Source organism: Eretmochelys imbricata, chromosome 25 (genome assembly GCF_965152235.1).
Source record: "Eretmochelys imbricata isolate rEreImb1 chromosome 25, rEreImb1.hap1, whole genome shotgun sequence".
Lineage (NCBI taxonomy): Eukaryota > Metazoa > Chordata > Testudines > Cheloniidae > Eretmochelys > Eretmochelys imbricata.
In genome coordinates this window covers 1,354,249-1,377,730 of record NC_135596.1, presented here as the reverse complement: position 1 = coordinate 1,377,730, position 23,482 = coordinate 1,354,249, and the positions used below count along the sequence as shown (strand labels likewise).

The 23,482-nt window shown below is 44.1% G+C and overlaps 2 protein-coding genes across 7 annotated transcripts in view; one reads left to right on the top strand and one right to left on the bottom strand.

Annotated features, from left to right (window-relative positions):
• SPPL2B (signal peptide peptidase like 2B) overlaps nt 1-6,546 on the bottom strand; it is a 103,149-nt gene extending 96,603 nt beyond the window's left edge. For 4 of the 5 annotated variants that reach the window (XM_077841830.1, XM_077841829.1, XM_077841828.1 and 1 more), the window contains exon 1: nt 6,386-6,544. In XM_077841830.1, the coding sequence (XP_077697956.1) occupies nt 6,386-6,448 (63 nt within the window). In that variant the 5' untranslated portion in view covers nt 6,449-6,544. Of the gene's footprint in view, nt 1-6,385 lie in introns of all 5 variants that reach the window. The other variant, XM_077841832.1, reaches the window with a different exon arrangement.
• Nucleotides 6,547-6,587: 41 nt separating this feature from the next.
• Nucleotides 6,588-22,450, top strand: LSM7 (LSM7 homolog, U6 small nuclear RNA and mRNA degradation associated). 2 transcript variants are annotated; one of them, XM_077841834.1, is made up of 4 exons: nt 6,592-6,669; nt 7,704-7,794; nt 10,354-10,425; nt 21,227-22,450. In XM_077841834.1, the coding sequence occupies exons 1-4, from the start codon at nt 6,664-6,666 to the stop codon at nt 21,367-21,369; spliced, it is 312 nt and encodes a 103-aa protein (XP_077697960.1). In that variant the 5' UTR covers nt 6,592-6,663; the 3' UTR covers nt 21,370-22,450. The 2 variants fall into 2 exon arrangements, with proteins under 2 accessions (XP_077697962.1, XP_077697960.1); XM_077841836.1 differs by lacking the exon at nt 10,354-10,425 and having other exon boundaries at nt 6,588-6,669.
• The last annotated feature ends 1,032 nt before the right edge of the window (nt 22,451-23,482 follow it).

Genomic DNA, 23,482 nt, shown 5'->3' with positions numbered 1-23,482 from the left:
TCTGACAAAAGCATAGAACCTGCATAGTTCTGCACTATTGTCATAGAATCACAGTAAGATTAGGTTTGGAAGAGACCTCAGAAGGTCATCTAGTCCAACCCCCTGCTCAAAGCAGGACCAACCCCAACTAAATCATCCCAGCCAGGGCTTTGTCATGAGCGTTGAAAGCTCAGGGAGCACAATCCTGTAGTATTTGCAGAGCTGCAAGAAAAACTGAACGAGTACGGAAAATTATTATTCCTTGGAGGACAGTTTGCTGTGGGACATAGCAAAAAACAATTCAAGGTTGTTGGTGGCATTCATGGAGCAGCTGCAGATGGTGGAGCCTGGGCCTGAGAAACAAGCTCTGACTGGTTGCATCGCAGGGTAAAGCAGGTTAGGGATGATGAGCAGCAGCTGCAGAACTTTCAGATGCGCACAGCCATGTTACTAGATCTGTGTGCTGAGCTTGCCCCAGCCCTCCAGCACAGGGACACCAGAATGAGAGCTGCACTGACAGTGGAGAAGCGAGTGACGAAGGCACTCTAGAAACTTACAACACCAGATTGCTACCGGTCAGCAGGAAATCAATTTGGAGTCGGGAAACGCACCATGGAGGCCCCTGTCATGCAAGTGTGCAGGGCCATTAATCCTCTCCAACTACAGAGGGCTGTGACTCTTGGTAACGTGCAGGACCATAGACGGTTTTGAAGCAATTGGGTTTCCAAATGCATTGGAGTGAAAACAGCACACATATCCCTGGTTTGGCACCAGCCCATCTTGCCACAGAGTACACCAACAGAAAGAGTTTTAGGGCCATTTCCACAAAGGTCTGTACTAACTGAAGCCATATCCCTCTATACTGAGAAGTACTCCAAGGCCTACCATAATTCATGGACTCAAGCTCCATTTATTGTTCTTTTCCTGCTTCTTTTAGCCTATTTTCATATAATATTTCTGATGCTTTCAGTGAATCAACAGTACTTAATTTGTAGCTGACATTGATCAAACATACAAATTGCAGTTTGAGAGCTTAGTGAGACCTATCACGCTATTTAAAAGAAGGAAGAAAATATACACACCATCTATAATGAATATTCTTTGAGATAACGAAAGGGACCGTAAGAAAGAGTTGCAAGGAGCATGCACGCACCAACATGTGTGACAAAAGTAAGCTGCACATCCATTTTTAGACTATTTCCATGATTTGGTCCTCTGCTGTTGTGCATGGTCTGTGGAAAACTTCAGTTAAGGATGCATTAAGGCAGGGGTCGGCATCCCTTCAGCATGCAGCCCATCAGGATAATCTACTGGTGGGCTGCAAGACATTTTGTTTATGTTGACCGTCTGCAGGCACAGTCCCCCGCAGCTCCCAGTGGCTGCGGTTTGCCGTTCCCGTGATGATACTTAAGGTGGTAAGAATTGGGCTTGACTCTAGGACCCCAGGGAGAATCTGCAAGGCTGGCAGTTAGAAAAAAACATCCTTTTATGTTTATTACCAGATTCTCTCCTCAATGGCTTGCTCCTCAGAATACCATGTCTTCATCTTCTGACACATCTAAATTAAAGGCAGGATCTGTTTTACTTCGTACTATTCTCTGAACACCCATAACAAGATCCAGTGACATACTGACAATATCATGTAATTTCCTGCACAAACCTTATGGAATTCAGATAAACTTTATTGAATTAATGAGTCTGGATAGCTCAGTTAGTATAGCATCAGACTTTTAATCTGAGGGGCTACATTTCAAGTCCCCAGTTGGGTATTAGCTTTGAGGTATGGTAGCTGAGCAGTCAAGACCCTTGACAACAATTGTGAAGGTTGTGAGTTCAAGTCTCACTTGATGGCATACTGAATGGCCAGCTAGAAAATGGGGGCCAGTCAAAGCTGGTTGGATGTGATGCTGAGCACATTTCTCCCTTGTGTACTGTTGGCTATGAAACTGACTTGCCCTAACTGAAAGAGCCATTAGCTCAGGGGAATCTTGAATTAGGGTTAATATATTTGTATTAAAAACAGTATGTGTTATTGTCACACTGTATGTACATTATCTAGTAGAGAGGATGGATGCTAATGTACTTCCCTCCATCATCAAGCCTTTGGATTCCCCAACTACTCTCTCCCCCCCGCTCGCCAAGATTTTCAGAATTCCTTTGGGTGAGAGTTTGAAGGACTGTTCCTGCCAGAATCTCTGTTAGGGGTGGGGGTAATTCTGATAAGTTTAATAGCATGCATGTGGGTTCTGCTATGGTTTTTAATGTTCTCTCTGTAATGCTTTTCACTTTAGGGATAAAGTAGGCTTGCATAAGAAGTGATGTGTGGCAACATACCTGTTGCCATTACACTTGTTAACCATCTCTAAAGAGAAAGCAAACAGTGTCTTTAGGCAACCTGTCTGTGCTAGAAAATACACAGTGAAGGCAGGAAACTGTGCAGCCTGGAAATACTCCAGTTGAAAGAAAGAGAAACAAGGAGCTCCACCAAGAAAGGCAACAGCTGGGGAGCTGGAAGCCTGAGAATGGGTGCCATTGCTGGACCCCGAGGGGAAATAAAGGTGCAGTTGCCCTGAACTGTGACTGAGGCAGGATCTGTTTTACTTGATATTATTCTCTGAACATCCATAACAAAATTCCAGGAGAATTTAAGTCATATTAAGAAGGCAAAGAGAGTGATTTTCCTCATAATATCCAGATGTTACTCGAGACAATATCTGCACAAAACTTGCTTCATGATAACAATCAGTAGGACTGTTTTGTTCCCTTAACAGTTCCCCTGACGTATGTTTAATGAGCTACTAGGGTTATTTATTAATATTATCATAGCATCTAGGAAGCCCAAGTCATGGACTATGACCTATGTCCTCTCAGAGCGGCGTGGTCATGCGGCCGCCCAGGAGTGCCGCGCACTTGATTAGCCGAGCCACACATGGCGGCTTGTGCACTCAGGTGCACGTAGCTCCTGCCCTCTGCCTTGGAGTCCATGGCCAGCTGCTCCCAGGACACTCCTGCTTGCTGTGCAGAGTGGGGGTACTAGAAGGGAAGGGGGGCACTGATGTCAGGGTGCCCCCCTGCCCATGTACCCTATCTCTGCAGAGCAGAGGAGAGGGGACAGGGCTCAGGAGCGGAGAGCTCAGCCTGAGCCTTCTGGTGTGAGTGCCTTGAAGAGACAGCACAGGGTCTCTCAGACTTCCCCAACAGCCAGTGCACATACATTCTGTCTCTCTCTCTTACACACACACTCTGTCTCTTTCACACTCACCTCCCAACACATACTTGTGTTGTTGTTACTGCTTGGTACTTCCTGCAATGCACGTATATTCCCTGGTTTCAGAGTAGCAGCCGTGTTAGTCTGTATCCTTAAAAAGAAAAGGAGTACTTGTGGCACCTTAGAGACTAACAAATTTATTAGAGCATAAGCTTTCGTGAGCTACATCCGATGAAGTGAGCTGGAGCTCACAAAAGCTTATGCTCTAATAAATTTGTTAGTCTCTAAGGTGCCACAAGTACTCCTTTTCTTTTTACATATCTCTCTCTAATTTTATTCTTTCAAAGTGCTGTTATTTTAGGTTTTTGACTGGTCAATGCATTTCATAATTTTATTTCTCTCTTATGCTTAAATTTATTTTTTTGAGTTCTAAAATGCCTAACCCATCCTGGCTGGAGTAATTATCCCTATGGTAACTTTTTAAAAATATATATTATATCTAGGTGTTTTGTTTCTATTGGTGGCGCACATCTGCCCATTACCTTGATATTGGTGCCCATAACAAAATTCATTCAGCACATGGATGGAAAAAATTAGAGGGAACATTGATTATAATCCCATTGTATTTAGGCATCATACAAACTCAGAACAAAAAAAGATAGACTGTAAGCTCTTTGGGGCATGGGCTAAGTATAAGACAATATACAACAAATGGTTGCAGACAGGTGGGTGAGTACAAGGAAACAGAGACAATAATGGTCAGTACCATAAGCAGTGGTCTCAGCACATCAGCAACCTAACCATTGTCAAGTTTGTTTGGGGTTTTTTTGTAGGCATCACAGCAAAGGAGAATTTTTAAGGGGGTTTTGTAGGAGAATAATGAGTTTGTTGTGCTGATGTTTATTGGGAGCTCCTCCCAAATGTGACGGGTAGCATGGGAGAAAGCAAGAAGGTGCTTGTTAGAAAATGTAAGAAGGCTGAGAATTTCAGGACACAACATCAAGAAAAAATTTCCACTGGTGTGCTTATGCAGGATTAAGTATTCTGATCCACATCACCTTCTCTGCAGAGTACACAGGCAGGACGCCCATGAGTGGGACAGAAAGACTACGTTTTCAGGAACTATGAGAAAGACATGGTTTTGTCAACACTAAAGGTATGTCTACACTACAAACCTAAGCTGACGTATATTAGGTTGACTTACAGCCACTAATTACTGCGGTGGTGAATGTCCACACTATCCTCCCTGGGACAGGGGTGCACGTCCTAACCAGGAGCGCTTCCACCAACCTAACAGGAGCAGTGTGGAAAGCTGAGAGCCTGGTTCTCAGCTCCACTGATAGCTCCCTGCCGGGAGGCTAGCTACCCCACAGGCTCCCAGGGGGGCTGCCCCCCTGTTTCCTGCTGTGAAATTGACAAGGCTGCTGGGCTCCCAGCAGGGAGTGGGCAGGGGGCTGCCCCGGCTCCTGGTCCTGGCTCCCAGCTGGGAGAGGGATCCAAAGCCGCCCCGGCTTCTGGCCCTGACTTCCAGCCACAGCAGGGTCCAGCCACCAAGCTCTCCAGGGAAGCAGGGGCTTTCTTGTCAATTTCACAGCTCCTGCCATGAAATTGACAAGACAGCCCATGTAAGGGACAGTGTCTACACAGACACTGCATCACCCAAAGACACCAACATAAGCCTTACACCTCTCATGGAGGTGGAGTTATTATGTTGGTGTAGTACGGCACTTAAGTCAGTGGGAGGAAGGCTGTAGTATAGACACTGACATAATTGGGTCTAAATAAGCTGCATTATGTCTACCTATGTAGCGTAGACCAGCCTTAAGAAAATAGTAATGGGTAATCCCAAAATGTATATGGCATGATGGGCATGAGAGACTTACTGAAGTCCCAGTTTGCTTTATTACTGGAATTGGTCTCTCTTCCCTCCCACATCTAGGCTACTGATGCAGCAGCACCTCAGTAAACTCTCTAGCGTAGCCGCTCTAAACCAATGGGAGAAAGTTCTCCCATTGACTTAAGTAATCCATCCCCAAAGAGCTGCGGTAGCTAAATCTTCAGGAAAAGCTCTTCTGCCAGCATAGCACTGTCCACACAAGTGCTTAGGTCAGTGTAACTTATGTCACTTAAGGGGGTGACATATTCACACCCTGAGGGTAGATCTACACTACCCGCCAGATCGGCGGGTAGCGATTGATATATTGGGGGTCGACATATCGCGTCTAGTCTAGACACGATATATCGATCCCCGAGCGCTCTCCCGTCGACTCCGGAACTCCAGCGCCACGAGAGACGCAAGCGGAGTCAAAACGGGAGCGGCAGCAGTCAACTCACCGCCGTGACGCCGCCACAGTAAGTCGATCTAGGTACGTCGACTTCAGCAACGCTATTCTCATAGCTGAAGTTGCGTACCTTACATCGACTTCCGCCCAGCATAGACCAGGGCTGAGAGACATAAGTTATACCAACTTAAGTGGTAGTATAGACATAGCCTTACTGTAGTTTTACTATTGCAGCCTGTCTTTGTACCTGAACCCCATTTTGCAGACGTTTCCAAGTTTATTTTCTATCTCTGTGTAGTGCAGGGATATGATTTTCACAGCTTCCTACAAATCAAGGACATGTCAGCTTGACTGGTCTTGAACAGACATCGGGCACTGAAAGTACCTGTCGACTCGGAAGTCTTTTGTCCAGGAAGCACCCAGTGGTACCAGCTGCGGCAGTGAGCCCAGGTCGCCTACTTGGAAGCGCAGGTCGCAGTCAAACCCCAGCTGCTCTCAGAGCCCTCCGCTGAGTGCACAGCGAGACCCCCGTTCCGGGGCAGGGGCTGGGAGCCAAGGACCTGGCTGTTCCCTGCTACGAGTCGGGGATTCGCCTGCCCCCTTGGTGCGGGGCCGCAGCGCCAGAGAGGCAGCTGGAGCCCGCCCGAAGGCCCCGAGGGGCTGGGGGGACGAAGACAGCCCAAGACCGAGGGGCTCTGCCGGGCGGGAGGAGGTCGCTCGGAAGGCGGAGTCCCGCACCGACAGCACCCGGGCGGGGCGCGCCGCGCCGCACGGCGGCCACAGAGGGACCCAGCCCTGCGCGCTGCCTCGGGGCGGTGGGAAGGAGCCGCGGGCTGCCTCGGGGCCCAGGAAGGGGGAGCGGGGCCTAGCGCGCTCCGCCTCTGTCCCGTGTCGGGAGGCGGAGCCAGGGACTCACCTGAGCGACAAGGAGCAGGAGCAACCCAGGCTGGACCCGGCTTGTCAGCGCCGCCGCCGCCATCCCCAGCGCCGCCGTAGCCCCGCTCGTTGGTGAGCAGAGCTGGGACTGACACCGCTCCGGCCTGTTACCCAGCAACCCGGCCCTCAGCCCGGAAGTCCCGCCTCTGGGAGGGGCCAAAGCGGGCGAAGCGGCCAACGAGAGGACGGGGCTGTGACCCAGGCTCCGGAAGTGGCGGGGTGAAAGAGCAGAGGGCTGAGCTGCTTGGTAGGCGCAAAATGGCGGTAAGTAGCAGGAGAGCCGGGGCTGCCCTGCCCGTGACTCCCCCGGGCGCCGGGGTGGGGCGGGCTTAGGTCTGGCTCTGCCAGGGGAGGCTCGCGGAGCAGCCCGCCGAGCTCCCTCGCCTGAGCGAGTGGGAGGAGGCTGTTGGAACTCTGCCCCCGCGGCCTGAGAGGGGCCGGTCGGAGAGCTCCGCCCGTCCGTGCGTGCGGCGGGCCAGAGGCGAGGGAAGCCGTGCGGGGGGCTCGGGCCGCGCTGGGTGCGAGCGGAGGTGAGTCCGCCTGGGGTCCCGCGGCCAGACCCTGCCCTGGCGAGCACCCGGCTGCGGCGCGTGCGGGGCGAAGGCCGAGCCGCGTTGCGGGTGCGGGGGCAGCACCGCAAGTGTCGGGTCTGGCACAAGCTGAGGTAAATGCCAAACGCAGAGGGGCGCCGTAAAGCCGCAAACCAGAGTGTAACTTTCAAGTTATCACTGATGAAGAAGAATCTAGTACGCTGAAAGTCTCCTTACCCAAAGGTTTGGACTAGCTGTGTAGACTCTTATAATCTATCGCTGCTGTCATTCCTGAACCTAGCGTGTTGAGGTGTCAGAGTTTTATGGCTCCATTTAGAGATTAAGCTATTACTTGAATACTCCCTCAGTTTGGCAAGTGTGTTATGTGGTGGGATGGGTGGATGGTTTGGTGTGTACATTATACTCCAGAGTTTGAAGGGCCTGCCTGATGAAGCAGGTTGCATTTTGCATGACCTAAAATTCATGCAAGAGTCTGTCTAGATCCAAACAAAGGTATGTTTATGGGGACTTTAAGTTTCCATGGGCTAATCTGTAATTTGAAGGCACCAGTAGTTTATGCTGATGAGCTCCCTTGCAATTAAGCAGGGAACACTTTCACCATTCTTCTTCTAACTATTAGTAATGTATTATTAATTATTTGTATTGCAGGACCCCTTTGTGCCAAGCACTGGCCAAACATGTAACCAAGAGATGGTTCTGGTTTACTTTTTAGTTATGTTAGCTCTGCTTCCTTTTTCCCCTCCATAGGATAAAGAGAAGAAGAAGAAAGAGAGCATCTTGGATCTCTCAAAATACATTGACAAAACAATTCGAGTAAAATTCCAAGGTGGTAGGGAAGGTAAGCTTCAATCTGAACTATGCTGATTTGCAGATCATCACACATTTGTGGTATAATGAATCCCACATCCCTAATTCTAACTGCTTTTTGCCTCCTGTAATCCCTCCACATGCTCCAGTAACACCACTGCATCTTTAGAGCTCCCTGGTGCTCACTCTTATCTCCCCCCTCCCTTATTCTTCTCCTTAACCTCTCACTCTCCTCTGTTCTTTCATCTCACAAAACAAATCTGTTTCTGCTGTCTTAAAAATCTCATCCTTGTCCCCACTTTCTTTGTTTCCCTTCTCCCTCTTATCTCTAAGCTTGTTGAATGCCTGTCTACAATTGCTGTCTGAAGCTGCTCCTCCAATTCAGTCCAAGACTCTCCAGTCTGGCTTCCACCCCTTGCACTCAACTGAAACTGCTCTCATCAAAATCTCTAATGACCTTTTCCTAGCCAAAACTCTGAACCAGTACTCCATCGTCTTCCTCCTTAACTTGTTATTCACCTTTGACCATGTTGTGTTTTTGTTTTTTTGTTTTTTTTAAATCTTGTCCTACCCTGGCTTCTGTGACTGTCCTCTCCTGGTTCTCCTCCTGCCTCTCTAATTGCTCCTTAAGCATGTCCATTGGATGATCCTCCTCATCCCCCCCCCCCCTCCAGTTGGGGGAAGAGGAACTTCCATAGGGCTCTCTCCTTGGTCCCTTCATCTTTCAACACACCTTATCTCTGAGTAGACTCATTCTCAAACACAAATTCAGCTACTGTCTCTGTGCTCGTCTCCCAGATCTAACTCTCTACTCCCAACTTTTGTTCTTCTGTTCAAACTAAAATCTCTGCCTGTCTCTCTGTCATCTCCCCATGGATGTCTAGCCATCCATCCTTTCAACGTGTTTAACAGAGCTCTTAATCTTCTCCTCAAGCCTTCTCCCCCCACCTTCTTTCTCTGTCACTGCAAGCAACATCACTATTCTGCCTGTCACTCATGCCCATGTCACAGGCCTATCCTTTTTTACTGAAACCTCTGTTTAGGCACTTTATATCTAGGTGATGCATCTAAATATTGGAGATTCTTTCTGCATAACATCTCCTAAGATATGGCCTTACCAGCCGTATGCATCCAAGCAGCTAAAACTCTTGTCCAGGCTCTCATCATCTCATGTCTCAATTACTACCGCATCCTTTTTTCTCTGACCTTGACACATTCTGTCTTGCCCTGTATCGATTCAGAATGCTGCCGCAAAGATCATTCTCCCAGCCCATTGCTTTCACCATGTCACCCCTCTCTTTGCATCCCTCAACTATGACTCCCTTTCTCTAACACATCAAACATCTTGTCTTCACTTTCAAGGCCCTTGACAACCTATCCATGGTCTACCTATCATCTCTCATTCAGTATTGAAATATTGATTCACCTCTCTCATTACCCAAAGATGCCAGCCTCCATCACCCACTTGTTAAATTTTCAAACGAGCATTTTCATGCTTTCTTCCATGCTGCCCCTCACTTGTGGGAGTTGCTCACCAAAAACCCACATAAAACTGTCTCATTATCCTGCTTCAAATCTCTTTAAAACTCTCCTTTGCTGTGATGCCTATAAAGAACTTGATAACAGTTAGCCCATTAGTGCAGTGATACCGCTGTCTAGCATGCTGGCTGGTTCGTCATTTCCTTATACTCCCATCTATCTCAGTTTTGTCTGCTGCTTTATATTATAAACTCTTTGGGGCATAGATTATTTTCTTAGTTCTTTGTTTGTACAGTGCCCAGCACAATGGAGTCTTACCGTGACTGGGGATCTTGGATATTATGGTAATATAAATGGTAAAACTGGCTTTTACAAGGTGGGAAAGTCAACTTGTGATCCTGCATAATGTATTCATTGCCCAGCCTTGCAAATCATCACTCTATCTACTTTAGCATGAACCAGGAACTTGGCTCTTTACAATATATACACATGAAGACAATGCCTGTGCCACAAGAGCTTACATTCTAGAAAAGATATACAGGAGATGGGATGCGTTGGGCTGTTTAGGGGGACTTAGTATGTGGAGTATTTTTTTTTTGTTAATCAAAATATGAACATTTACCAGCACAGACACAATCTACTCTGATTTATGATGATGATGTCAATTAAACAATTACTATCCTGTTAAACAACTACTTTTTTGCTCCAGTTAACACATGGACAGTTCATTTTGTGAATGAAAGGCTGTGCTAAGCTACTGACCACAAAACTAGAATGTAAAAGTTTCACTACTTGAAATGGCTTTTTCGTTTCTTAATTGTCTGAACAACCTGAAAGTTCTAGAAGCAACTTGTCATGCTTCAGTGTGTTTACTAATGACATCTTAACATGATGAGAAGGGCATCCTCCGTTCCCTTTCTCTCCCAGACCAAGCACTTTTTGGTGGCTGCTCCCATTTGTTTCCCCTTCGAAGTTTGGGAGTGGGGTGGAATTTAGGAATTTATTTTCTTACGTCTTGGCTTTGGGATTTTTCTTCCTTTTGCTATTTTACAAGACTGTAGCAATGTGTATTTTAGTTTCTAACTTTTTTTTTTGTGTGTGTGGTCTTCAGCTAGCGGAGTCTTGAAAGGATTTGACCCTCTTCTAAACCTTGTGCTTGATGGCACTATTGAATATATGAGAGGTATGTAACATGCCATCTAAAAGCTTAGAGTAACTATGGAAGCTGATTTTGTAATGTCAAGGAGTCACTTACAGATAAAACACCCTAGTCTCAACTGAATAACCAGGAATAAGGCTGCAAGTCTGTCATGGATTCTGTGACTTCTGCAGCGGTTGAGCCCAGTAGCAGCAGTTCGGGTGTGTGGGAGGGGCTAGGAGTAGGGGAGTGCACGGGGAGGGGCGCTTACCTTGGGGTGAGGGGGGCCCCATTGCAGCTTCTAGGCGGCGGAGGGTCTCTGGCCAATGGGAGCTGCAGCAGCCAGCACTTGTGGTGGGAGCAGTGGAGCCCCTGCCCTGGCTCGTGACTCTGCCACCTAGGAGCTGCAGAGACGGAGCCGGTAGGAAGTCCTGTCAACTCCCTCTTCCCCCAGCTGTAGCGGGGTCCCAGGTCACATGCTGCGGTCCCCCTTCCTCCCCTCCCCAGCACTAACAGGGATCGTGGGACACGCTCCGCGGCCCCCCCCTTTCCTCCCCCAGCACCAGCGGGATTCCTGGGCCACCTCCCCCAGCATCTATGGTGCTCCTGGACTGTCCCCTCCCCCCAGAGCACCCGCAGCTCCCCACCCAAGTTTTAGTCAGAGCGGGTGTTTTTAGTAAAAGTCACAGACAGGTTATGGGCCTGTGAATTTTTCTTTACTGCCCGTGACCTGTCCATGACTTTTACTAAAAATGCCCATAACTAAAACGTAGTCTTAACCAGGAATCACTGCTAAGGGGCAGATCATCTTACTACCTATGACACTGATTCACAGCAGCTAATTGCATGACATCACTTCCTCCCACAAAATGCCTTTAACGCTTCAGACTGGGATTTTCAAAGAAGCTAATGGAGTTAAACATCCAGCACCTACTGAGATTTCATTAGTCTTCTTTGAAAATTCCGGTCTTAGCTGTCTTATGAACCCAGGGGCACTCTTGTAAAATTACCATCAGCACAAACAGGTGATCTGCTACAGCTGACCCTGCTTCCCCTTTTTTGTTTAAAAACAAAACTCTTGCTGTGTTATGATCTTTACCTTGTTTTTTAGCATATCCTATGATACAGCATGATGCTCATGACCTAACTTCCAGGGAGGTATACAGGGTCAAAAGAATGCATGTTTATTGTGTCACAAAGTATCATCTGTCCAGTTGGCCACAGTTTTAGAATAAAATTTTATTTTTCAGAAGTAGACTTAAAAACAAAATCTGTGGAATGCTAAAAATAATTGCTAAGTGTGGTGACTAGAAAAAAGTATAGCATTTGATGTTGCAATATCCAGACAAGAGAATGTTCCCCTACCAATGTCCGATGAAGTCCAGTCATAGAATTGTAGGACTGAAAGGGACGTGAAGAGGTCATCTAGCCCTGTACACAAGGCAGGACTAAGTATTATCTAGACCATTAGACAGGTGTTTGTCTAACCTGCTTTTAAAAATCTCCAACGATAGAGATTCCACCACCTCCCTAGGCAATTTATTTCAGTGCTTAACTACCCTGTCAGGAATCTTTTCCTAATGTCCAACTTAAACCGCCTTTGCTGCAATTTAAGCCCATTGTTTCTTGTTGTATCCTCAGAGGTTAAAGAGAACAATTTTTTTCCCTCCTCCGGATGTGCAAATGTAATTTTTGGGTGAATGTGGAATTTATATATGGAAAAGTCTGTCTTCCTGTAGTTTTTGGACTATTCTATAGTGGTCCTAGAATCTGTTTGGATTTAGGGATTGGGAAGTTCTTTTGTCATCTGGACACCAGTTCTTAGGTGTCTCATTTGATAAAAGCTTTTAATTTCTGCCATTTGAGGGATCTGAATGGTATGTCCTTCAAAGTAAAGTTCATAGATTGCAAGGCCAGAAGTGATCATTGTGATCATCTAGTTTGAGCTCCTGTATAACATAGTATCATAGAACTTCCCCAAAATAATTCCTAGAACAGATCTTTTAGAAAAACATCCAGTCTTGATTTAAAAATAGTGAGGGAGAATCCACCACAACACAGGGTTAATTACTCTCATCATTTGGAAATAAAGCGTGTATTTTTTTGTCTGAATATGTCTAGCTTCAACTTCCAGTCGTCGAATCATGTTATACCTTACTCTACTTGATTGAAGAGTCCCTTATTAAATATTTGTTCACAAAGTAGATACTTGTAGACTGTAATCAAGTCATCCTTTAACTGTCTTTGTTAAGCTATACAGAAGGAGCTCCTTGAGTCTATCACTATTAGGCATGGGTTTTTTTATACCTTTAATAACTCTCATGGCTCTTCCCTGAACCCTCTCCAGTTATCAACACCCTTCTTGAATTGTGGGCACCAGATCTGGACACAGTATTCCAGCAATGATCATACCAGTGCCAAATATAGAGGTAAAATAACCTCTCTGCTCCTATTCAACATTCCCCTGTTCATGCGTCCCAGGATAGCATTAGCTGTTTTGGCCACAGCATGCAACAGAGAGCACATGTTCAGCTGATTATCCACTATGACCCCCAAACCTTTTTCAGAGTCACTGCTTCCCAGGGTAGAGTCCCCCATCTTGTATGTATGGCCTTCTACGATGACTAAATGTATGCATCGAGAACGCATAGTGTCTGCTTGCACCCAGTTTGATCCAGATCTCTCTAAATCAGTGACCTTCTTTATTAACCCCTCCTCCAACTTTTGTGTTATGTGCAAACTTTATTGGTGGGTTTGTTTTTCTTCCAAGTCATTAATAAAAATTAGGTCTGTCAAGCGATTAAAAAAATTAATTGTGATTAATCTCACTGTTAAACAATAATTACCAGTTATTTAAATGTTTTTGGATGTTTTCTACATTTTCAAATATATTGATTTCAATTACAACACAGAATACAAAGTGTACATTACTCACTTTATATTTATTTTTTATTACAAATATTTGTACTGTAAAAAAAAATTTATCAATTCACCTAATACAAGTACTGTAGTGCAATCTCTTTATCATGAAAGTTGAATTTACAAATGTAGAATTGTGTACAAAAAAATAACTGCACTCAAAAACAAAAGAATGTAAAACTTTAGCGCCTACAATCCAGTCCTACTACTTGTTCAGCCGATCGCTAAGACAAACAAGTTTATTTACATTTGCAGGAGATAATGTTGCCGCCTTCTTGTTTACAATGTCACCTGAAAGTGAGAACAGGCATTCACTTGGCACTGTTGTAGCCAGCGTCACAAGATATTTACGTGCTAGATGTGCTAAAGATTCATATGTTCCTTCATACTTCAACCATCATTCCAGAGGGCGTGCGTCCATGCTGATGATAAGTTCTGCTCGATAACAATCCAAAGTAGTGCGGATGGATGCATTTTCATTTTCATTATCTGTGTCAGATGCCACCAGCAGAAGGTTAACTTTCCTTTTTGGTGGTTTGAGTTCTGTAGTTTCGACATAGGAGTGTTGCTCTTTTAATACTTCTGAAAGCATTCTCCACACCTCATCCCTCTCAGATTTTGGACAGCACTTCAGATTCTTAAACTTTGGGTCAAGTGCTGTAGCTATCTTCAGAAATCTCACATTGGTACCTTCTTTGCATTTTGTCAAATCTGCAGTGAAAGTGTTCTTGAACAACATGGTCATCATCTGAGACTGCCATAACATGAAATATATGGCAGAATGCAGGTAAAACAGAGCCGGAGACCTACAATTGTCCCCCAAGGAATTCAGTCACAAATTGATGAACTTTTTTTTTTTTTTAAATGAGTGTCATCCGCATGGAAGCATGGCCACCATTCCAGAGGATGAAGCGTGAAGAGGCTAAACATTCGTATGCTGATCTGGCAATGCCAGATACAAAAGTGCCATGTAAATGCCCGTTCTCACTTTCTGGTGACATTGTAAATAGGAAGCAGGCAGCATTATTTCCCATAAATGTAAACAAACTTGTTTGTTTAACAATTGGCTGAACAAGAAGTAGGACTGAGTAGACTTGTAGACTCTAAAGTTTTACATTTTTATTTTTGAATGCAGTTATATAACAATCTACATTTAGGTTGTACTTTCAAGATTGCACTTCAGTACTTGTATGAGGTGAATTGAAAAATATCTTTTTTGTCATTTTTAGAGTGCAAGTATTTGTAATAAAAAAATAATATAAAGTGAGCACTGTACACTTTGTATTCTGTGTTGTAATTGAAATCAATATATTTGAAAATGTAGAAAAACATCCAAAAATATTTAGTAAATTTCAATTGGTATTCATAGAATATTAGGGTTGGAAGAGACCTCAGGAGGTCATTTAGTCCAATCCCCTGCTCAAAGCAGGACCAATCCCAGCCAGGGTTTTGTCAAGCCAGGCCTTAAAAACCTCTAAGGATGGAGATTCTACTATTTTATTTAGAATTTAACAGTGTGATTAAGTAATTATTCTATTCTTTTTGTTCATAAAATATTTTTAAAAAAATATTCCTCCTTATTGTCCTTAACTCTGCTGGTCATAGATTTCTCCTTGTGTCCGTTTGCTTCCATTATCAATCTTTTTATTTACAGTTAACTTCTGATCTATATTAATTACTGTTAATTTCTCCTTGTTTTCCATTTGATATATTTATTTGACAAGTTTGGATGTACCCAGGATACAATCCCTGCCCACTAACCTGGGGTGCTTCTAGTCTGGACTGCTCACAAATAGTCTGTACTATGCAAGTCACTTGTGTGTGTGCGTGTGCGCACATATGCACTACAGGCAGCCAGCCATAGCTTGGCTCTACTGCAGGGTGACCCCACCGCACTCCCAGTTGTAGATTCTCTCCCCCCCCCCCCCACATGCATGTATGTCTTGTATTTCCCTGCCCTCTCCTAAGACCATACAAATTCATATAAAATTTGTATTTCTTTAATAAGAATAATATGCACAGACACTTCAGTGTAAACACACTGGATTATATAAAACAATGGGATAAGTTTTACACTTATCTTTTTTGTAGTTGAGTACAAGTAATGAGGAATAGAAGTCAAAATGGTTACAAGAAAAATAAAGAATAAAACACAACTGATGCATAACTTAAACTATATTAAATTCAAAGCAAAGTTTTTCTCACTCAGCAGTCTTACAGACCAACTTCTTAGGACAGAACCCCTTCCCCAGTTCATTGATTGCTTCCTTTGTTCCTTTTGGTGCAGTGCATTGATGGGCAGAGAGAGAGAGATGATGTGCCTTGGGGTGTTTGTCCCTCATTTTTATAGTGTCAGTCCCCCTCTTAGAAAACATTTCCAGCTGAGATTCAGGAGACAGTCTGTAGGAAAGAATGTTCCCTTCTGCTTTTCCTCACCTATTTGGGGTTTCTTGTGTACCCTTCCTATATGATGATTCTGTTTACTGCTTAAATGCAAATTAAACAGAGCACACATTCCTTTGTTTGAGACAGACCCGTTAGCCAGCCTCAGTTTGGAGCATATGTTAATAACACCATACAATGGAATCTTATAACATACAATCTTATAACTTCACATACAATGTTGTCACACACGCTTTATCAGAACACTGACAACAAGTAAATTACGAGTTTTCAAGCAATCCCTTGCAGGACACACTTGGTACAAACATTATTAAAATAGTGTGTAGGGTGTGGATATAGGTGCATTCTGTCACACATGGTCATTGTCATAGCACAGGATATGTGCAGCTTTGAATCCTCAGTTATCAATAACTTCATTTTAAGGTATGTTGCACATTTGTAGTTACTAACGAGTCACGATAATCAAATAACAGGCTCCACTTGAATTATTTCATCAAAAATTATCAGATTAGTACAGCACTATGCAGAATACAGAAAGAATAGATACATTACCACATTTTTGTAAGGAAAAGAGCTGGCCTCTGTTTCTCTCTCCTTGCTCTCTGGTGGGATGCTGATAGACTGCACTCCCCAACCTGACTTCCAAGACCTGTTTTTTTAAATAAGATATGAGATCAAAAACCTGTTATTGGAGGGGAAAAAATACTTTCCCATGATGATTACCATGTATTCTTGTTTTTCTAATTACTAATGGAATTTCTTTTGTAGTCGCAAAAAGAAAAGGAGTACTTGCGGCAAATTAAAGACTAACCAATTTATTTGAGCATAAGCTTTTGTGGGCTACAGCTCACTTGATCGGATGCATACTGTGGAAAGTGTAGAAGATCTTTTTATACACACAAAGCATGAAAAATTACCTCCCCCCACCCCACTCTCCTGCTGGTAATAGCTTATCTAAAGTGATCACTCTCCTTACAATGTGTATGATAATCAAGTTGGGCCATTTCCAGCACAAATCCAGGGTTTAACAAGAACGTCGGGGGAGGGGGGTCGGAAAAAACAAGGGGAAATAGGTTACCTTGCGTAATGACTTAGCCACTCCCAGTCTCTATTCAAGCCTAAGTTAATTGTATCCAATTTGCAAATGAATTCCAATTCAACAGTTTCTCGCTGGATTTGAAGTTTTTTTGTTGTAATATCGCAACTTTCATGTCTGTAATCGCGTGACCAGAGAGATTAAAGTGTTCTCCGACTGGTTTATGAATGTTATAATTCTTGACATCTGATTTGTGTCCATTTGTTCTTTTACGTAGAGACTGTCCAGTTTGACCAATGTACATGGCAGAAGGGCATTGCTGGCACGTATCACATTGGTGGATGTGCAGGTGAACGAGCCTCTGATAGTGTGGCTGATGTTATTAGGGCCTGTGATGGTGTCCCCTGAATAGATATGTGGGCACAGTTGGCAATGGGCTTTGTTGCAAGGATAAGTTCCTGAGTTAGTGGTTCTGTTGTGTGGTATGTGGCTGCTGGTGAGTATTTGCTTCCGGTTGGGGGGCTGTCTGTAGGCAAGGACTGGCCTGTCTCCCAAGATTTGTGAGAGTGTTGGGTCATCCTTCAGGATAGGTTGTAGATCCTTAATAATGCGTCGGAGGGGTTTTAGTTGGGGGCTGAAGGTGACAGCTAGTGGCGTTCTGTTATTTTCTTTGTTAGGCCTGTCCTGTAGTAGATGACTTCTGGGAACTCTTCTGGCTCCATCAATCTGTTTCTTCACTTCCGCAAGTGGGTATTGTAGTTGTAAGGATGCTTGATAGAGATCTTGTAGGTGTTTGTCTCTGTCTGAGGGGTTGGAGCAAATGCGGTTGTATCGCAGAGCTTGGCTGTAGACGATGGATCGTGTGGTGTGGTCAGGGTGAAAGCTGGAGGCATGTAGGTAGGAATAGCGGTCAGTAGGTTTCCGGTATAGGGTGGTGTTTATGTGACCATCGTGCCACACGCTCTCAAAGAAACTGCGGAATCACCTGATAAACATCCTCTACAGCAAACAGGGAAAGATTAAGAATGAGCTCTCAAAAATGGATACTCTCATAAAAAACCAACCTTCTACACAAACTTCCTCGTGGCTGGACTTTACTAAAACTAGACAAGCCATTTACAACACACACTTTGCTTCTCTACAAAAGAAAAAGGACACTAAACTTTCTAAACTACTACATGCCACAAGGGGCCACAGCAATGGTTCCCTCAACCCACCCAGCAATATTGTTAACCTATCCAACTATACTCTCAGCCCAGCAGAAGCAGCTGTCCTATCTCGGGGCCTCTCCTTCTGCCCCTCCACCCCCACGAACATGATACAGTTCTGTGGTGACCTAGAATCCTATTTTCGACGTCTCCGACTCAAGGAATATTTCCAACATACCTCTGAACAACATACTAATCCACAGAGACCTCCCTACCAACACTACAAAAAGAAGGATTCTAGGTGGACTCCTCCTGAAGGTCGAAACAGCAGACTGGACTTCTACATAGAATGCTTCCGCCGACATGCACGGGCTGAAATTGTGGAAAAGCAGCATCACTTGCCCCATAACCTCAGCCATGCAGAACACAATGCCATCCACAGCCTCAGAAACAACTCTGACATCATAATCAAAAAGGGTGACAAAGGAGGTGCTGTTGTCATCATGAATAGGTCGGAATATGAACAAGAGGCTGCTCGGCAGCTCTCCAACACCACTTTCTACAAGCCATTACCCTCTGATCCCACTGAGAGTTACCAAAAGAAACTACAGCATTTGCTCAAGAAACTCCCTGAAAAAGCACAAGATCAAATCCGGACAGACACACCCCTGGAACGCCGACCTGGGATATTCTGTCTACTACCCAAGATCCATAAACCTGGAAATCCTGGGTGCCCCATCATCTCAGGCATTGGCACCCTGACAGCAGGATTGTCTGGCTATGTAGACTCCGTCCTCAGGCCCTACACTACCAGCTCTCCCAACTACCTTTGAGACACCACTGACTTCCTGAGGAAACTACAATCCATCGGTGATCTTCCTGATAACACCATCCTGGCTGCTATGGATGTAGAAGCCCTCTACATCAACATTCCACACAAAGATGGACTACAAGCCATGAGGAACACTATCCCCGATAATGTCACAGCTAACCTGGTGGCTAAACTTTGACTTTGTCCTTACCCATAACTATTTCACATTTGGGGATAATGTATACCTTCAGATCAGCGGCACTGCTATGGGTACCCACATGGCCCCACAGTATGCCAACATTTTTATGGCTGACTTAGAACAACGCTTCCTCAGCTCTCGTCCCCTAATGCCCCTACTCTACTTGCGCTATATTGATGACATCTTCATCATCTGGACCCATGGAAAAGAAGCCCTTGAAGAATTCCACCGTGATTTCAACAATTTCCATCCCACCATCAACCTCAGCCTGGTCCAGTCCACACAAGAGATCCACTTCCTGGACACTACAGTGCTAATAAACAATGGTCACATAAACACCACCCTATACCGGAAACCTACTGACCGCTATTCCTACCTACATGCCTCCAGCTTTCACCCTAACCACGCCACACGATCCATCGTCTACAGCCAAGCTCTGCGATACAACCGCATTTGCTCCAACCCCTCAGACAGAGACAAACACCTACAAGATCTCTATCAAGCATTCTTACAACTACAATACCCACCTGCGGAAGTGAAGAAACAGATTGATAGAGCCAGAAGAGTTCCCAGAAGTCACCTACTACAGGACAGGCCTAACAAAGAAAATAACGCCACTAGCTGTCACCTTCAGCCCCCAACTAAAACCCCTCCAACACATTATTAAGGATCTACAACCTATCCTGAAGGATGACCCAACACTCTCACAAATCTTGGGAGACAGGCCAGTCCTTGCCTACAGACAGTCCCCCAACCGGAAGCAAGTACTCACCAGCAACCACATACCACGCAACAGAACCACTAACCCAGGAACCTATCCTTGCAACAAAGCCCGTTGCCAACTGTGCCCACTTATCTATTCAGGGGACACCATCACAGGGCCTAATAACATCAGCCACACTATCAGAGGCTCGTTCACCTGCACATCCACCAATGTGATATATGCCATCATGTGCCAGCAATGCCCCTCTGCCATGTACATTGGTCAGACTGGACAGTCTCCATGTAAAAGAATACATGGACACAAATCAGATGTCAAGAATTATAACATTCATAAACCAGTCGGAGAACACTTTAATCTCTCTGGTCACGCGATTACAGACATGAAAGTTGCGATATTACAACAAAAAAACTTCAAATCCAGACTCCAGTGAGAAACTGTTGAATTGGAATTCATTTGCAAATTGGATACAATTAACTTAGGTTACCTTGCATAATGACTTAGCCACTCCCAGTCTCTATTCAAGCCTATTTCCCCTTGTTTTTTCCTATTCCCCCCCTCCCCCCCCCCCCGACATTTTTGTTAAACCCTGGATTTGTGCTGGAAATGGCCCACCTTGATTATCATACACATTGTAAGGAGAGTGATCGCTTTAGATAAGCTATTACCAGCAGGAGAGTGGGTTGGGGGGAGGTATTTTTTCATGCTTTGTGTGTATAAAAAGATCATCTACACTTTCCACAGTATGCATCTGATGAAGTGAGCTGTAGCTCACAAAAGCTTATGCTCAAATAAATTGGTTAGTCTTTAATTTGCCGCAAGTACTCCTTTTCTTTTTGCGAATACAGACTAACATGGCTGTTACTCTGAAACCTGTCTTTTGTAGTCCTCAGCTTACCTGACTGAGTAAAAAGGAATCTCTAGTCTTGTCACTGTTACTTACAGCTATGGCAATTGCCAGTTCTGAATGAGTTAAAATCTTTTTCAGTAGTCATTCTTTCCTCCATTATAGAACCCATGTGCCATAACAAATATTCCTTATTGATCACCCAGTTTTTTATAACATACTTCTCTAGACATTTTTTTATTAGCTTGAGGGGTCTTTTCTGTGGATACTTGGATTCCCACGGGCTCGGAGATCCTGAGGATAATTAGATACAGCCCAGCCCTCAATCACCTGAAATTCCTGAGTACCAGTCATTCACAGGTTAAGGACCAACATGCTGGGCCTTAGAACTTAGACACACTCTTGCTAATATGGTACAGATTTGAGGAGAATAGTTAATGTGCAAATGAGTTTAATATAGAAAGAAAAGAAGACTAACAAAGTGAGTGTTAAGAGGTACTAATAGGAATCAAAAGTTATAAGACTAATACTTAGTCCTACCATTAGTGCAGGGGACTGAAGTAGATGACCTCTCCAGGTCCCTTCTAGTCCTATGGTTCTATGAAGAATGATAGAGGAAATTTAATCTCTATAAAATAATTCAGAAAAACCTGGGGATGGGGGTGGAGGGAGCTGTGTACATCTTTGAAGCTAGTTGAATTCTGTTTCTTTTCTTTATGCTGTCATTGTAACCCTAAGCCCTCCTGGGTGGTTTACTTTCAGATCCAGATGACCAATACAAATTAACAGAGGATACCCGTCAGCTGGGACTGGTGGTTTGCAGAGGAACATCTGTGGTTCTTATTTGTCCACAAGATGGAATGGAAGCTATTCCAAACCCTTTCATTCAGCAGCAGGAGGGCTAACGTTTTCTTGGGACTCACTGAAACCTCAAGGTTGCAAATCATTGGAGATAATGAACAGCGTATGAGAAACCTTCCCATTTTGGGGAATAGATTGTTTGGTTTTTTTAATGTTCATTTTATAAGGGGCAGAAGGACCTTGACCTTTTTACTTTGTCATTTGCCACCAGTGATAGCAGGAACACGGAATGACGACTGCAAAATAAGATCTAATTTTGTTCAATAAAGAAAAACTTCATTACTGCTCTAGTCAGTGTTCAAATTGAAGTCTTAAATGGTACAGGCATCCCTTTCTCTATTCTGGGTTTAAAATGACTGCTTGGAACTAATAGTAGTGGTAGCCAGCAGGCATGCATGAAGATTGGATCTAAAAGACTAACTACCCCCAAAACCAAGTTTTCATAATAGGGAGACAAAGTGGGTGAGGTAATATCTTTTACTGGACCAATGTCTGTTAGTGAGAGACAAGCTTACGCAGAGCTCTTCTTCAGGTCTGTTTTTTCCAATTCTCTTTTCTTTCCTCTATGCAGCAGAATTTACAGGCAGGGACCATTCCACAGAGCATCTTAGGCTCTGTACTAGTGATTTCTTATCTGCCTGCCCACTCGGATACTTATAGGGAAATGAATTTGAGTATTTACTGACTTGTTACCATTCTTTATAAACACCAGAGCTAAGGAGGGAATCTTATCAATTTCTGGCTCTTGTTCCAAACCTTGCCTTTGGTGGAATTTGTAAAGTCAGTCTTCCCTAGAGACATCTGTGTTGAGTGGCCCCAGAAAATTTCAGGCTTGGCTGAGTGACCTAAAACCTACTGAAGTTACCTGTTTTCTTCTATATAGCAGATAGAACCATGGGGAAGGAACATTGGTTTTGTCCTGTATGCTTATTTTAAAATTTAATTTTCTACTGCAGGCAGTCTAGTAGTACTAGATTACTTTGCACCTTGCATACATATTCATACTTCCACTTGTGATTTCTTCTTCTTGTTGACTTGTAACTATGCATTTCTAAACTTTATACATGATACATGGGAAAACTTCAGCACAATCGTGAATAAATAAAAAAAGCTCTTAAGAGACTAGTTTGCTGCTCTTGTGCCTATCTGTCAATTTTAATCTGGAAAGCCAGTCTTGTAAACTCAACATAACATATAAAAGTCAGCTAGAGTTCTTTCTGACTCATGCAACATCAATAAGAACAATGCTGTCCATATACGTGAAAGCACAACTTGGTCTGGGTGCTCCATTGAACATGATTTTGCATGGCTTTGAAGGTCAACTTTGTTCTTTAATTGGAACTTGGTTATGTAGTCTTGCTAAGGTAGGAGTTGAAATAGAATTACAGAGTCCATGCAACTAAAAGAGAGTATTTTGAAGAGTGGGGGCTTCTAAATCTCCCTTTTTGTCACTAGAGTGTTGACAGTCTCTGAATACATATGTGAAGTTGCAGATTAATTCAATAGTATGTTTATATAAGTAAAACTTCAGGGAGAAGAGGTGTTGGATTTTAGTTTTTATAAGCTTTTGCTAGTTCTTGATCAAAGCTGTGCCATCTATTTTTTTTAAGTTCTTCTTTTCTGTAATTGTGATACTTTTCAGTAATTGACAGGAATTTTACCTGTATAACATGCTATGTTATAGAACTCACAAATGTACTAGGGCTTCTGCAGAAAATCTACAAAACTGGTTCTGTCCTACAGACTTACGTAGACTAATTCACACAACTTTGGAAACATACCTGCTGCAAAACTACCAAAGCAAGGAAATGAAAAGTTAAGCTATTTAACAGTGCATGTCTGCCTTCTCTAACAACCAGGCGCCTCCCCTGCTGACTGTGCACCAGAACCTTAACTCTGCCATGTCTTTGCATAGATCTTGGAAGAGCATGCCAATCATATATGGCAGTGGTGAAGAAGGCATAGAGATGTTTGCAAGCAGAGAGGGTAGAGGGGAAGGTGAAAGACCAAGTCAGATGTAGATATGGATTCTGATGTGGGGCCACCACTCCATTTGGAGATGGAAGTTGGTGAGGAAGGATGGCTCCCATGGTTGCTGAGAAAACTCCCAGAAATAAGACTTCCCCCATCTCCTCTGCCCCATCTTCATTCTACATT